This window comes from Hevea brasiliensis, chromosome 5, assembly GCF_030052815.1.
Source record: "Hevea brasiliensis isolate MT/VB/25A 57/8 chromosome 5, ASM3005281v1, whole genome shotgun sequence".
Classification (NCBI taxonomy): domain Eukaryota; kingdom Viridiplantae; phylum Streptophyta; class Magnoliopsida; order Malpighiales; family Euphorbiaceae; genus Hevea; species Hevea brasiliensis.
Genome location: NC_079497.1, coordinates 112,137,633 through 112,154,923, shown reverse-complemented (window position 1 = coordinate 112,154,923; position 17,291 = coordinate 112,137,633). Strand labels below are relative to the sequence as shown.

General features: G+C 36.5%; 1 protein-coding gene across 1 annotated transcript; it reads left to right on the top strand.

Annotated features, from left to right (window-relative positions):
* Positions 1-4,697: 4,697 nt before the first annotated feature.
* Positions 4,698-16,447, top strand: LOC110638579 (DNA glycosylase/AP lyase ROS1). The gene is made up of 20 exons (XM_021789175.2): positions 4,698-4,888; positions 5,325-5,946; positions 6,302-8,092; positions 8,231-8,638; positions 9,230-9,320; positions 9,409-10,870; positions 10,982-11,061; positions 11,233-11,317; positions 11,391-11,482; positions 11,562-11,630; positions 11,748-11,784; positions 11,879-11,961; positions 12,389-12,862; positions 13,221-13,257; positions 13,349-13,406; positions 14,316-14,455; positions 14,568-14,633; positions 14,733-14,847; positions 14,929-14,967; positions 16,079-16,447. The coding sequence occupies exons 2-20, from the start codon at positions 5,490-5,492 to the stop codon at positions 16,195-16,197; spliced, it is 5,703 nt and encodes a 1,900-aa protein (XP_021644867.2). The 5' UTR covers positions 4,698-4,888; positions 5,325-5,489; the 3' UTR covers positions 16,198-16,447.
* Positions 16,448-17,291: the final 844 nt, after the last annotated feature.

The window sequence follows — 17,291 nt, the reverse complement described above, 5'->3', positions numbered from 1 at the left end:
TAATTTATCATATATAAAATGCAATACTACAAAAATGTCCATGCTTTCTAACAAAGTGAGAAAAGCTAACAGTTAGATTTACCTTTTTGACAAATGCACAAGTTGCATAGGCATTGACTTCAGCGAATTGTGCAAAACTTTTGAGTGTTCTGATAGATGTTCAAATAAATAATAATAAAAAATTTTGAATGTATAAAAAGAAAAAAAAAACTAATAAAGACCCAAGTTAATGTCAGACAAATAATTCTTTTGGATGCCAATTTTTGTTTACGTCTGATATATATAAATAAATTTATATTTAAAATAAATACGATACATATATTTTTAATATAAATAAATTTATAAAAATATTTTAAAATTAGAAATAACATCTTAAAAAAAAAAAAAGAAATAATATCTTAAATGGTAGCAGCGTAATAGTATCTAAAAGTATCATTGTCCCTTGCTTCTCTCTCTTTCCATTCCTAAACCCAAAAATATAATACATCTCAAATTAAAAATACAATTTGACCATAAATCATAAGCAATAAAAATTTATTGAAATAAAATATATAATAAAAAATAACAAAAACTCAATTGGAAAAAACTCATAATCACAAATCCATCAATAAATCACAAATAATGTTGGTTACCTACATCACACTTCACAGTTCACTCTTCTATTCCCCTCTCATGGCTTCATTTCTCTTCACTTCCCTTCCTCTGCTCCTCATTTTCATTTCTTTCCTTTCAAATTTCCCCTTTTTGACACTTTCCTCTAATTATACTCTCAAAACCTTCTGTGACGATCTGACCTAGAAAAGTGATCCAATGAGGGCGGGGAGTGGCATGAGAGAGTAAACTCCCTACAAGCTTCTAGGATGGCGAGGCTACCTAGGGTAGTGAAATTTGGAGTACAGAAATGAATCGAATCATACATTGAAATGGGAAAAACTAATCATTAGAGGCTCCTTTTAGTGGAATGGCTTGGAGAGTGAAGAACTTCGGGGTTAAGCGTACTCGCTTGAGAGAAATTCTGGGATGGGTGACCTTCTGGGAAGTTCTCTATTCCACCTATGGGACCAAACCGTGAGGCTCAGGATGGTGTAAGCCAAAGTGGATAATTCCTGTAGCGGTTGGAGCAGGGGCGTTACAGATGGTATCAGAGCCGAACCCTCTATAGTAGATGTGTAGTTCGAGGACAAACCAGGCGAAAGTTAGTGGGCTTGTGACGACCCGACCCGAGAAAGCGGTTTGATGAGAACAGGGAATGGCATGAGAGAGTAAACTCCCGACAGGCTTCTAGAATGGCAAGGCTACCTAGGGTAGTGGAATGCGAGGCACAGGAATGAATCGAACCATACATTGAAATGGGAGAAACTAATCACTAGAGCTGCCTTTTGGTGGAATAGCCTAGAGAGTTGAAAAAACTAAGGGGTTAAGTGTGCTCGTTTGAGAGAAATCCTAGGATGGATGACCTCTTGAGAAGTTCTCCATTCCACTTACGGGACAAACCATGAGGTTCAGGATAGTGAGCCAAAGCGGACAATTTCTCTAATGGTTGGAGTAGGGGCGTTACACCTTCATCTTCCATTTTGACTCTAAATCAGATCCCTCCACTTTTCCCACACACTTCCACCGGTGAAAAGGCATATATGAGGCCATAGAGAAATTTACCCTCAAAAAATTATAATAAAAAGTTAATTAGGGCTTATTTTTTCTTGAAAGGTCATGAAGAGAGGGTGTGTTCAGTGGGGCCGATATAAAAAACATAAACAAAACCATTAAGTTAAAATCTTTAAGAGGGCCAATATAAAAAATAGTGCTTCTTCTCTCACAAAAAAGTAAGTCCTCTTCATATTATAGAGAGTGAATCCCACATAATTGTGAGAGATGATGCATATATACCAAATGCACCTAATAATTTCTCCTTCAAGAGATGCAAATAGACATAGGACACACACAGCGTCGATGGCAATAAGAAGGCACTCACTCTACACAAGCAGGGCAGCGTAAGCACCTAGTATTGCGAAAGTTATGGTTCCAAAAGCGTGACCAATTGCTTACAAAGTCTGCTAAAAAAAAATTCAAGAATTTTCAATTCTAATATATTTTTTACTTTTGATGCTACGATTAATAATGGACACTATAAGAAAATAGACCTTTAATGACAGATTCATGGATCTGTCACTAATAAACAAATTAATAGTTGATTAGCTATGAATTCATTGTTGATCTGTCCCTAATCCGCTTGTGAAGTCTTCTAGCGGCAACTATAATCCGAAGCTAATTTAAAATTTTACTTTAGCAATGAATTTTAATATGTCGCTAAAAATATTAATGACGGATTCATGTATATTTTATTGCTAATCAATAGTATTAGCGATAGAATTTCAGTTCATTGCTTAAAGTCATTTTTTTAGTGAGAATGGATGTTATATTTATCTCCATTTTCTCTGGTAATGGAATTTCCTCACCTTATTATCTCATTCCCATAGCCACTGGTTCTTTCGATGTCATTTCCAGGGATTTTCATATCATCTTCTACTAGAATGATGGACCTAATCGAATGTCTTTTACAAACCCAAAAAAGGTGGAGGTAAGGATTTGCGGGAATAGCTTATATGAGCTGAAGAGAGAGAGAGAGAGAGAGAGAGAGAGAGAGAGAGAGAGAGAGCCATGTTTTGTGGAAAATGATTGGGCATAAAGTAGGAATAGATTAAGTAGAGGTGAAGATATATGAAAAATGGCTTACAGGATTAGAAGGGAGAGAAAATGTGGGAGATGGAGAAGGAGATTATAAAGAGACTAGATTAATTTTTAAATTATTTAATATTTATCTTCCCTCTAAGAATTAAATATTAATTTTGAAAAGATGCTAGATTTATAATTGCATTCTTTAAGGATTTAAATTTATATAAATAATACTTAATTTTTAATTTTTTTAATATTATATCAAACTCACCCTAATAATTAAAATGGATGAAATAACTAATTAATTAATAAAATTAAATATTAAGAAATATGTAATGTATTTATGACAATTTGATGACTAAATAATTAATTTTGCTATGCCTAATGAATGTGTTTACTAATAAAATTAGAAAATCTAAAGTGAACTGCAACTTTTCGGAGGAACCCACACCAGAAGCAAAGGAGAATCTGGATATGCACACGTGGCAACATATTAAGAAGGCATTACCAACGATAGGACAGGAGGGCAGTGATGTTATAAAAGCTTTAGAGGCACAAAGAGTCAGACAAAAGCCAAGAGAGGTTAGTATGGATAAGATTCCCCGTATAATATCGAGAGTCACGAGGGGTGAAACCGCTGATTTGTACTATCACATAAAATTTTATTCATTTAAAAATAAAAAAGAAAAAGAAAAATAGAGTAAGAGTTTCAGATGCTGTTGAGCTGTTACATACAAAAAGCTTTTGCATGAGAACCGCTCATGTGATTTGTGCAGCCTCTTCTGCTAAGAACCACAAATTCTGGTTGACCATTCAACAGTTTCAATGTATTGTTTTATTATTATTTCATTTTTAAATTTTAAAATATAAAAATAAAAATAATATATAATTTTTGATATTATTAATTTTAATTAAATTTAAATTTTATAATTTTAAAAAAATTTTAATATTATAAATTTAAAATTTATAAATATAAAAATATTTTATAATAAATTTTATTTAAAGAATCGAATCAAACTAAATTAACTGTCACCGTATGCAGCACAATGCAGGACATTCCATGTCCTTAAAGTAACGTCATAGAGTGCATGACAAATTATCAGCTTGTGGCTTATAGTGGGTCCTGAGGAGAAGAAAAGGGAATTTTCTTTTGACGGTTTAAGAAAAAGGGACTCATCATATTACAGGTATTTATTATTTATTTAAAATTTAAAATAATATCAGCTTTTCTTTTAACATATTTTATAAAGAAAGCAACAAGCAACCGATTGCCTAGGTTAACAGGCGCGAGGATGACACGCCAATAACAACAAATACACCTCTATGAGTGAAAACAAAGAAAAATTATAGTGTACATGCAAATCACATGTAAAAAATGTTATTAATAAATTTTTTCATTACACTCATTAATTTATAATTTATAAATCATATCCTCTTAAAAACATATAACTAGGATCATAAAAATAAAATTATTACAATTAATGTGGTTTTATTAAATCATCTATAGCACCAGCAAATGAAGATCAGTAATTTCCCACAGCAAATCTCGTTTACAATCATATGTGCAAAGATACAAATCTCACTTACCATAAGCTCAACCTTACATTAGGAACCGTGCACTATTGTACGGCCAAATGGGAACCATTAACGGCGTGACTGAGGATATCTATAAACAAAGCAAGCCGCATTGGTCCCATCGCCCGCCCTAACGGTAAGCGGACGGAGTCATAACAAAATCCTAGTATAGACATTTGACACGCTCTCACGTGCCAAATGTCAAACATGCGCTGCCACGTTTGCTCACTCAGTATTCCATTTGCTCACGTGTTTCAGCTCTCCCTCGACGCTTCACGCGGCGTGGTCATTGGCCAGTTCAAATGGACGATTATGCCCTAAGTACTTCATTCAATACCATAAGAGTGGAAATACGTATACTGTAATCTTAAAACCATCAACAATATCCAATTATAAATTTTAGGAAATAGACATGAAAGGTTATGAGAAAATTTGATTATATTAATGCTCGGCTTGTTTACCGGGAAAAAGAGTTATCAGTTCAAAGAAAGCACTGTGTAAATTATAAAAGCTCTGGTCCTTGTGTTTGGTTTCCTTTACCTATTTTCTCTCACTTTCATGGAAAAAAAAAGCTCTGTTACTAATTTTTCTTCACCCTGAATTGACTGAAACAGATCTCCGGCATTGACTCAATCTTCAGGTGACTCTGTTACTAGAAGAATTTTGCTGTTTTTTTTAATATTTATTATAATATTTTTTTTGTTACATTAGTAACAGAGGAGAATAACGTGGCATTGTGGAGATTACTGAGAGAGAATCTCTTGGGATTTAGTTGTTTCTGCTATCAATATAATTTTTGTACTAGGAAGACCTATTTTTTTTCGCTTACTCCAATTCATGGAGAAAATCTTTGTGGGTTCAACTTCTTTCCGTGATAGAATAGCTGCTCTTGAGAGATCTGCTAGCTAAAAGAAAACTGTTTTAGGAGCATACTAAGAATATTACAAGGAAATAGAGAAACTGGGCAGTGTCTTTTTACCTCAAACTGGGTTCTATTCCCCTTACACGTTTCTGTGCTTCTTAACCTGTTAAAATTTTTAATTCCTATATTGATTCCGTCTATTTCTTTCTGGCAGGATAGTTCCATCAAATGGGGCCACAGAATGAGGATTTTCCCAGGAAATGACAAGCCAACTCAAAATTGTAGGAAAGATTAAACTTTGCTGAGCAACTGGAAGAGTGACTAGGAAGCAGGAGGGAGGATCGCTCAAAATTTTTAACCTTTCCCTCAAGACAGAGCAATGGATATAGGCAGAGAGAACCAAAAGAAGTTGCAGGTTGAGGATTCATGGATTCCAAAAACTCCTTTTAAGCCTATTCTACCAAAACCACAGGTGATCTACACAAACAGGCAAGGAAACCAGGTTGACCAAGCAAACGGGATGGGATCAAAAGGATTTTCAACAGGTTTATCTCAAGAAACCAGAGATGGAATGTTGAGTGCATGTTTAGATTCTGCTGCCAATGGCAACTGGGAGGCAGCTTTAGAAGCTCAAAAGGGCATCGCTGGTGACAATTCTGAAATGTGCGAAGGATTTCCCATCAACAGCACAGCCAGATGGAACTTTACATCTCTCTTGGCTCTTCAAGATCAGGCCTCAGCAGCCACCACGATTGCAGCGTCAAATAGGATTGAAGATTTCTCACTCGGATCAAACCGTCCTAGTATCAACAGCAATTACTCCCAGGAACCCCAATGTAAGCACAATCTATTTCTCCCTGCTTTTTTATTTTTCACTGCAGGCAGCACACAAGTTCGGTCAATTAGTTTACTGTTTCAGGAAACCAAATTATTTAGGAACCATAGAGATGAAACAATAGAGCATTTAGAGGAGGGATGAGAAAAAACAAAATAGAAATCATAGCTTTAAACGTCAGGGATAACCTTAGCATGTTCATTCTAATGAGACTCTAGAATTATTTCTTATTCACTTAGGAAAAAATAACAATCATTTGTATCCAAAAATAAAATCAACTAGGATTGAAATTATGAACTTTTAATTATCATAATTTTAATTTCTTGATTAGTCTGAAAATTACAGCATTCGTGCAGATGCTAAGCCCATACCTCATGGATCTGCTTACGACCTCAACTTACCTCCCAGAGTAGCAGCAGATAGCAAGACCACCTTCCAGATCATTCCCTTGACCCCAGAGAAGGACGCAACAACAGAATGCGGACAAGTCTCTCAAAATCAAAAGGAGGAGAGAAATAAGCAGGAGAATAGAAATGCTATAACAGTAGTTGACACGCTCCAAACTCACAGGGAACTTCAAGAGCTAGCAAACGATTCATCATCTGCTGCTATTTGCACACTAATCAAGGAAAATCACAATCCTGGCAATGAAGGCAGCCATGCTATTGAAACACCACAGCGGAAGCCTAGAAGGAAAAGGCACAGGCCAAAAGTAATCACAGAAGGCAAACCTAAAACTAAACCAACTGCAAAGCCCACCCCTTCCACTGAGAGCCCAACTGGCAAGAGGAAGTATGTGAGAAAGAAACCACTTAACAAAGCCCCAATACCACCCCTAGCAGAATCTGAAAAAAAACCAACAGGGAAGAGGCCGTATGTGCGAAAGAAACCTCTCAATAAAGCCGCAACAACTACCCCATTTGAAGCAACTGGAGAGTCTATTGATCCAAAAGCACTTGAGCTTGCCAAAAAGTCATGCAGAAGGTCCCTAAATTTTGACATTGAAGGAAAACCAATAGATGACAGCTCCAAATGTAAGCTAAATTGTAATAAAGATTCTCCATTGCAAGCACAAGATGTTAGTAGGGGAAAACAATCAAAATCAATTGTAGCTATTGGGCAAGGAATTGAAGTATTAGTAGAAGCCACGCAAGCAGGCATTGCATATGATCTTGCTGATACTGTGAACCAAATGCTTAAAGATTATATGTCGTTTCCTGAAAAACAAGCACCAAGCACACCACTTCCTGCAAAGACTTATCCTCCAAGGAGAAAAAGGAATGACAATTCCCAAGAGAGCCATGCCAAAGTAGAAGCGCAAGCTATTGCTCATACTGTACAGCAGAACAGACAGATCATGTTGCCAGCTGACACTCAATTGCCATCAGTAAACCCAGACGGCTACAACTGCAGCCCTTGCACAATTTTAACAGAGAAAGGAAAAGCAAATGGATCAAAAAGGAAGCATCTCAGTTTCATTCAACAGCCAGACTCTTGTAGCACAAATCTAACTGGTATTCACTACAATTCTTTACCTGCATACCAGATAATATTTCCAAGCATTTTCAAGAAAAAGAGGACTGAAAAGGGACAAAATTCAACTACATCCGGCACATCTTGTGTGACTGCTGCAAAAGACAAAGGGAGACTAGAAAAAACACGCCCACAAAAGGATGCCAGAGGAGATCCTTCAACATCAACATCCAATTGTTTGATTTGTGCTTCACATTCTAGTTCTAATGGAATTCCAGGTGCACATGGAGAAACAGGAGGCCTTCAGTCTGAACTGCAAACTTATGGCCTCACTATATGCCAGACAGAGAGGCCAACAAAAAAGAGATCCAGCGGTCCTACTCGAATTCGAGATTTGGCTTCACTAGCAAAAATAGGAACAGGTGTGATGCATCAAACTTGCACAGCCAGACAAATACCAGCAAATTATAACGTGCATCAAGTTGAGGACTCGAATAAACCTCATGCATGTATAGAAGCTCTAGTTGCGGAGATGCATGGAACATTGATGACAAAGAAGAGAACTAAAAAGAGAGTCGTTCTCATTAATTCTGCATCCTCCAGTACAAATCGGGAGCAATCACATGGGAAAATCATCTTATACAATCAGAGTCAATTCCTAGCCAAGTCATCAGGTACTTCAATCAAGAACTACATGTTTTAGTTGAGGTCAAAAAAAAAGAACTATTTTTACTAGATAATTATCTTCATATCTTTAAGGAATCTAAATATTCTATGAGGGATTTTCTCATTCACACAGCAATTCGATGCAGGTGCTCCTCAAGAAGTAATATGGAGACAGATGTCTCCAGTTGATGCAATAGTTGAGCAATTACAGCAACTAGACATTAATAGGGAAAGTGGTGGCATTGCATATAAAGAACATAGTGCCCTTGTTCCTTACAATATTAAAAATGAACAGAATGCACTAGTCCTTTATAGAAGAGATGGCACTATTATACCCTTTGCTGATGCATTTGAACCCATCAAGAAACGACGTCCACGGCCTAAAGTTTACCTAGATGAAGAAACTAACAGAGTATGGAAACTTTTGCTGGGAAACATCAATAGTGAAGGCATTGATGGAACTGATGAAGAGAAGGCGAAGTGGTGGGAAGAAGAACGGAAAGTGTTCCGTGGGCGAGCAAACTCATTTATAGCACGGATGCATCTTGTGCAAGGTATACCATTGCAATTTTCCTAAATTTACTTTTATTGGAATTTATGGTGATTACTAGCCAAGTACTAATCCAGGAAAGTATGGGCTATGCAAAAAAAATGAAAATTTACATTCATTATATTATAAACAAAGTCTCTCCAGAATATATCAGCACTGAGAGGCTTTGCATGGATCAAGCATGGGCATTGGGAAAGTGTTTCTACTACATGCATACATTTCACTGATAATCTCCAACATTTGAAGGTAGTTCAAACTGAAATTTTAATGCCATCAAACTTTAGCTTATCAGGCAGCATAATTGACCCATAGAGGGAATTAGTATCACAAGAACTATTCTACAATCAATATGGTATATTCAACAGCGAAAATAGCATACAGTTCACTGGCAACGAAGAGATCTCATTAAAACTTAATAAAAAGCATAGGACATATAGCAGCCAAAACAATTGCATAGATAATATCTCAGATCATTTAGTTTTAATATGTAGAGGCATCTCAACAAGAAACTCCAATGACATGCGTTCACCATGGCTTTCTTCAAACATTTTAACTTACTGATTTAGGAACAAATGGTATGATGTCATTTCTGCAGGGGATAGGCGCTTCTCTCAATGGAAGGGATCAGTTGTGGACTCGGTGATTGGAGTATTTCTTACTCAAAATGTCTCTGACCATCTCTCTAGGTAAAAATGAGTTCCCTAGATAATTTTATGACAGTATGCAAGTAGAAAAGGAGCAAAAGGAAACCTCTCATTCTTTCATTTTCTGCAGTTCTGCATTTATGTCACTTGCTGCACGTTTTCCTTTGAAGTCAAGAAGCAATAAAAATCCATGCTATGGAGAAAGGACAAGCTCAGTAATTGAGAAACCAATAGTGTGCATGCCAGATCTAGAAGAAGCCATAAAATGGAATGAGATGTCAAATCAGTTAATTTGTGACCAAAGCTCCATGACCCTCCATGACTCTGAGGTTGATGAAGAACAAGAGGTGGTCAACAGCAATGAATCTTCTACAAGCAGTAACGGCATTGTTAGCTCCCGAAGTGGCTTAGAGACGTACTATCAATCAAAGGCAAAAAGATCAACCACAGAGACTGCCAAAACAGCAGATATTGGTTATATAGAAGAAAAGAGAAGTTCAACGAATCATGCATTTTCATCTCAAAATTCTGTGATTTCATCTCAAAACTCTGTGGATTCACCAAGTGCTCAAACTGCTGAAAGAAGAGAATCTTACTCCTGGAACAACTCAGATGCAGAAGATTTAATTGATGGATCTAAATTCAATAGTTGGAACAGCTCCAGTTCTTTTGTGGAGCTTTTAATTAAGGCTGGATCTAACAAGCTACATGAAGTTCAGAGTCATGGCAATGGCACCATCTTATCTGATCCAAACTCAAGAGACGAGTGTAAGAAAACCCAAAATGCAGAAAATGACTTCCACGTGCAAAAGATATACAATGCAGATAGTCCTAAAAGCTCCATAGATGCATCTGCAGCCCCATCCAGTAACCGTCATTCGCATCGTATCTCCAACTTAGGAGGTCTGGGAGTTGAATGCTATAAGATGATTACTGAGGAAGCAAGATGTTATGAAGTATCCAAGAACAACAGCAGAAATAGTATGAAAAAGCAAAGTTCCTTCACATCAGAATCTGCCAGTCAAACTACGGATGAAAATAATCTGACTATTGCTGCTCAAGAAGCATCAAGATCTCCAACTCCAAATAATCCATCATGCAGCAAGATTCAGCAAGGCCAGCATATAACCATCCAAACTCAAAGCAAGATTGTTGAAGACGTGAACATTGTCAGCATATCACTGGATCAGATGCAAAACAATGAAATTCAGAAAAAACTATGCATGCCAAATCCAGGAGAAACCCTAGATATTGTGGAAAGTAGCAGTGCACTTAATGAGCAAGAAAGGAATTCACAAAAAACAACTGAATCAGACTTGATTGAGCATGGCTTTTCTGAAATTAGGGAGATTAAAGAAATGAATGATGCTACCAGAAAAGCAAAGAGTAGAAGGGTTGGAAAGGAGATAAGAGAAAATGTTGACTGGGATGCCTTGAGAAAACAGGCAGAAGCAAATGGGAGGAAAAGACAAAGAACACCAAACACAATGGACTCATTGGACTGGGAAGCTGTGAGATGTGCAGATGTTAATGAGATTGCCAACACAATCAAAGAGCGTGGAATGAACAACATGCTTGCGGAACGTATAAAGGTACAAATATTACATTCCAGAAGGACCAGAAAAAGAAAAAAAAAATATTTGTTTTACTCAACATTCTTAGAGACTTTCAGGTTAATGACGCTAACCGATACATCCATCCAGAATTTTCTTAATCGACTAGCTAGAGAACATGGAAGCATTGATCTGGAATGGCTAAGAGATGTTCCACCAGACAAAGCAAAGTAAGTACAAAGCTTTAATTCTAAAATTGGTTGAACACATCAATATATTACTTTAGCAGTTTGTATATCACCATGGCACGATTTTTTGCTAATAATATCATATAGTGAAGACAAAGTGTATTGCTTATTTGGCCTATTAAAATATATATTAAATGCAGATTGTTCTTGTAGGGAGTACCTGCTAAGCGTAAGAGGATTGGGACTGAAAAGTGTGGAGTGTGTAAGGCTTTTGACACTTCACCATCTTGCTTTTCCTGTAAGTTTAAACTAGTTTTAACTTCTATTAGAAATAAATGGAGCATATCTCAACTTTTATCAATCTATAACAGGTTGACACAAATGTTGGACGAATAGCTGTACGATTGGGCTGGGTCCCTCTTCAGCCCCTGCCTGAATCACTTCAATTGCACCTTCTAGAGTTGTTAGTATTGCAAACTAAAAGACTAATGATACTACCTACATGTACTTACAACAACAATACTAACTGTGTCCCTACATAGGTACCCGGTGCTGGAATCAATTCAAAAATATATTTGGCCCCGTCTGTGCAAACTTGATCAAAGAACACTGTAATGATAAATGCCATTGATGTTAACTCCCCAGTTGATGAATGCATATATCATATAATTTGTCAAGTTATTCTTAAATAAAATTATTTACTAATCCATTGCAGAATCAATTAACAGGTATGAACTACATTACCAGATGATCACTTTTGGAAAGGTGCATTTTACTTGCTTTAAACCTGAAACTAAATGTTCATTTTTCTGATTAGTGAGAAGCAGAAGCTAAGAAGGAAGCTCTTTGATTTATGCAGGTATTCTGTACCAAAAGCAAACCCAATTGCAATGCCTGTCCAATGCGAGGAGAATGCAGACATTTCGCAAGTGCATTTGCAAGGTTTGCATATAACCTTCCAATCCTTGTAATGTAGGTAGACACACTGCTAAAGTGGCAGCAAAATGCTGGATTTACTTCCATGTATCCACCACAAGCTAGAGCAATTTTTCAAATGTTTATCATGAATGTAAAAACCAAGAACAGTTTGAGCTGGATAAATTATATAACTAAGCTGCAAACAATAGAGTTATCATCTAGGAATATGAATATCAATGTAATGAAGCAAAATTAGCTGTAGGTGGGATTTATACATCAAGTAATGTGAATAGCATATGGATATAATCCACTTGGTTTATTCCATTAGCAAAAACCATGGATGAATGAGAACCACAAACCCTTAAGGTAAACCTTCCCTGAAAATCATTCCCTTGAAGTGCATGTAAAGCAAGATATCTATCAACTTACACATGAACCGTGTTGAGTGCAGTGCAAGACTTGCCCTGCCTGGGCCAGAGGAAAAAGGTATAGTGAGCATAGGTGAAAACAGCACAAATGGGAAAAAGCCTGATGTGATGGTCAATCAACTGCCGCTGCTGCTACCCCAGGCAACTGAATCATCAGCAGGAAATCAGCAGCCAGAATCCAACCAACAATTAGAAGCAAGATATGTAGTCAGACATTGTGAACCTATTGTTGAAGAACCATCATCACCAGAACCAGAATGTCCACGATTAACAGAAAATGATATGGAGGATGCTTTCTGTGAGGATCCTGATGAAATTCCTACAATCAAGCTTAATATTGAAGAGTTCACTCAAAATTTGCAGAACTATATGCAAGAAAACATGGAACTTCAAGAAGTAGACATGTCAAAAGCCTTAGTTGCTTTGACAGCAGAAGCTGCCTCTATTCCCACGCCCAAGCTTAAGAATGTGAGTCAGCTGCGAACAGAGCACCAAGTGTAAGTGGTCATGCCCTTCATTAAACTGTCATGTGAAAGAATTGGTATTCCCAAATGGTCAAAATTCAAATTAGGAAAAATTATGTAGTGGGCCTTGACCCTCCATGAAGTTTTAACTTTTTTTTTTTTGGCCTGACAAACAAACTAGGACATACTTGAAAAATTAGCTGCTGTTCCCTATTCTATGGACCCAGCCAGAAAAGCAGAGCAGTCTGCCAATGAATGAAACGATCATAGACTAAAGATTTCCACTGTTCAAAGTTGAAAGCGCATTGTTTCAAAAAATTTCAGTCTAATTATGCTAATGGAAAAATTCTTTCCAGTTTACACTAATTCTCTTTCCTTTCACCTCATGCAGATATGAACTTCCAGATTCCCACCCTCTACTGCAAGGGGTTAGTTAATTTTGCATCCAGCTAAATAAGGATGTTATTTGCCTCCATTAACCAAATTTCTTTCCTAATGGATGTCTTCTCTGTAATTCAGTTGGATAGAAGAGAACCTGATGATCCTTGCTCATACCTTCTTGCCATATGGACACCAGGTGAGTAAACAATATAGACAAATCTAATACAATAAAGTCCTTTCTGCACAGTTAGGAACATGACTCAAGCCACTCATAAGGCTTGGCTCAGCCCCAAAAACTTAGGTATTTTTGACTTAGCCATTGAAAAAACCAAGCCATAGCCTTACAAGTGAGCTCTTATTAAAAATAAATAAACAAATAATAAAACACAGACAGAATTTTCCAAACTTTGTAGTTCCCAGCTTCAAGCTTGCAAGCCTGTCACATTAGTCATCCGCCGAGTTACCGAGAAATCCCTAGAAATTCCAAAATAACACTTGTTGAATGAAAATAGCTATTTCTAGGGAAGGGTAGTGACAGGAGGAAAACCTCTGCACAGATTATCCATTCATAAGGTGCTATCTTCATTAAACAATTGTGGTTATTTAGGATGGATTTTCATGATCCTCACACAAGCTAATTTTGCACAAAACAGTTCAACTAAGGCCTAATCTAAGTGACCCCAAGATAGCAATATTTAGAACTTGTTTCAGATTATTAGAATTGCAATGATCTGTTGAAATCAGTTCAACTAGCTGATGTTGCTCTTTTAGAAAGTCCCATGTTGAAAAAAAAGTCAAAGAAGACGAGTTGCGCTCTTACCGACTGTGTTATCTCTTAGGACTTTCAATTGAAGCCTGAAGTCCTAGGTAATGGACCTGTGCTTGTATGAATGCAAATTAGCTTTTATCCCTTTTTCATTAGCTCCAAAAGCTCAACAGAAGACGAGTTTCAATTTACACAAGGCCAAAGATTCCAAGTGTCTGGTTAATTTTAGCTCAGTTCCACCCCTATGCTCAAAGTTGAAAATTTATGCTATAGCATATAGTGAACTCATATTGTATTGCCTATACTTCAGTACATTTCTTATCAAATTGCTACTATTAGGTGAAACAGCAAATTCCATTCAGCCACCTGAAAGTAGGTGCGACTCACAAGAATATGGCAAACTGTGTGATGAGAAGGCATGTTTCTCTTGCAACAGTATACGGGAAGCAAATTCACAAATTGTTCGTGGGACGCTTTTGGTGAGAATATTTAGGCAAATTTTCATTATTGTCTTGCATGACTACTCTTAGAAATGATGGAACCAGATTAGGACAGAACACTAACCAATTACTTATAACACATCATCAACAGATACCATGTCGAACAGCAATGAGAGGGAGCTTTCCCCTCAATGGCACATATTTTCAAGTTAATGAGGTAAAAAAATTAACTCCAAAACTCAGCTTACTCAACTCCAGTCTGTGAAATACAGCATCTTTTTAAACTTCAGAATAATACTAACATACATTTATGCAGGTATTTGCCGACCATGATTCTAGCTTGAACCCAATTGATGTTCCTAGAACTTGGATATGGAACCTACCAAGACGAACAGTGTACTTTGGGACATCAATACCAACAATATTTAAAGGTAAAGTTCCTAATTAGATTTTAGTCCTAACAAGTAGCCCAAAGTCATTCATTGGCACTCAAATGTTGTTTTGTTTATCAGGTTTGACAACAGAAGCTATTCAAAACTGTTTTTGGAGAGGTAAGAGATAATGTTGATTCTTCACTTCTATGCCATCCTAGATGCTTTGATTTGAAACCTCAGCTATTAGTACTGCATTTTGTATCTTTGGCTACAGAAAATATAATAAAGCCTAGCAACATATGATAACTGCATGAATTCAGCTCAGCACCGAATGCTTCATATTTTTAACTTGAATACATAAGGAACAACAGATGACCTTGCTTGCCTTAGCCTCATCTAAGTAATCAACATTTTACTGATTTGGTCCACAATATAAATGCACACAAGTGAAAGATAGTAACATTTCTTAGTACAAGTATTGACTATATTTTTAACTTTAGTAAACTTATTACCACTCAGGTCTCCTGACTTGACATTGCAAAATTTTGCATGGGTGATCTCAATCTAATTCCCAATGTCTCAAATCTATGTGTAATAAACACAAACTCAACACAACCTGATAAGCATTGTCATAACACCATTATCGTTAAGAAATACACTACACTTGAATATGGTCCCCTGACATTAATAGGCAAGAAATATAGGCATCTACATTACCTTTGTACAGAATTTGAAAGAGTAAGATGTGGGCAAATTAAACGTTGACGTTGTTGTAATAAAAAAAATAAAAAACCAAACTACAAACACACTTATACAACTGACGAAAACCATATCAAATCAAAGCTTTAAATCTCTCTTAAATGGGAGAGCCGTTGACCGTGCCTAAACCAGTGTGTACATCCACATGCAAGTACCAGTCCATGCACCTAGTGCAGAGACTGGAGAAGAGCATGACCATAATATAATTACAATGAATATTTTCAAATGCAATTCTCAACTCATAATTAATCTTTCCTTTCAGGTTCACTCTAATTTAGTACCTTTCGCCAATATGCTCATAATTACATTTACTTTTATCTTCATCAAAAAGCAGGCACATGTTATTGCAATATATACTAATTAGTTTATAGGTTTCCTTTGGCAAAATGTATGAAATATTTCAAAATTAACAATTTTTTACAAAAAATGGTTATCCTCCTCTTCCTTATTGAACTCGATTTATGATTGCCTATACAGAATACAAATTTGCATAAGGGTTCCTTACTTGTGTACGCTTTATTAATTGCAGGATATGTTTGTGTGAGAGGATTCGACCAGAAGACACGGGCACCTCGTCCTTTGATAGCCAGGCTGCATTTCCCGGCCAGCAAGTTAAACAAGAAAAGGGGCAAGGATTCAAATGATTAGCAGACGATGCCTCAAAATTACCAACGCTATTCGCAGAACGAACAGATGACTAGATGATAGTTTTCAGGCAACAATAACCAATAGCATCACATTCAACGAATGTAACTTGTTTTTCATAAGAAAAAAAAAAGGCGAAAATCTAGTTGAGCTGTATGATCCCATAACTTATGAGGGTGTAGCGTGTACATGTTTAACAAGACTCTAATTTTCTTAATGTTATGCTCGAATTTGAGCAATTCTTCTGAAATAATCGCTATTTCTCACGCTAGTACACAAACATAGAGAATGCTAAAGTGCTAATCTGATGATAAAGAACAAGGAAAACCGAAAATGCGACCTACCGAGAACTAAAGCAACAGCTGCAATTCCAGAAACATCACATTTCCCTAATTGGTTAGCAATAAACACCATCTAAAGATTCAACGAAATCCTAAATGTCAGTAATACTCAAAATACCCAATAATAACTACAATTGCATCCTTAAAGATGATTCAAACTCGATCCATATATGGATCAAGTTCTACTAAACCAGAAACACATAAAAAAGCCGGTACTTGAATGTGATGCAATACAGTAAGTTCCATTTTAGTTATATTTTCAGTAAATCCACCATTTTCTAGTCCAAGTAGAACCGATGGCAACAACGAACATAATTAAACACAAAATAGGGAAACAGAGGCACAAAAACAGGGAAAATAAAATCCAAAATCCAAAGATTGGTGATGAGAGTAAGGTTTCAAGTTCAAAGAAACGTACCTCTTGATCCGAGCAGCGAGGAAGAGTAAGAAAGGAGAGAGAAATAGAGATATGGGAGAAACGTTATGGTGATACGATGCTTTTGCCGCCTTAGCGCCATTTTCATCTTCGTTTTTCCCTCCCAATTTAGGCCTTTCAGTTTAAGTAAGGTAAGGCCCTTGTGTTTGAAATATGAGCCGAAAGTGGCGAGTTTTGGGCTCTCGGTGGACTCCGCGGGCTGTAAACGGATAAATTTAAGGGTTTTTTTTTTAATTTAGTCCCTAAATTTACCATTATTCATTATTTCATCTCTAAGTTTTATATGGCAGAAAAAATATTAACTATTTTTTTTAATTTTA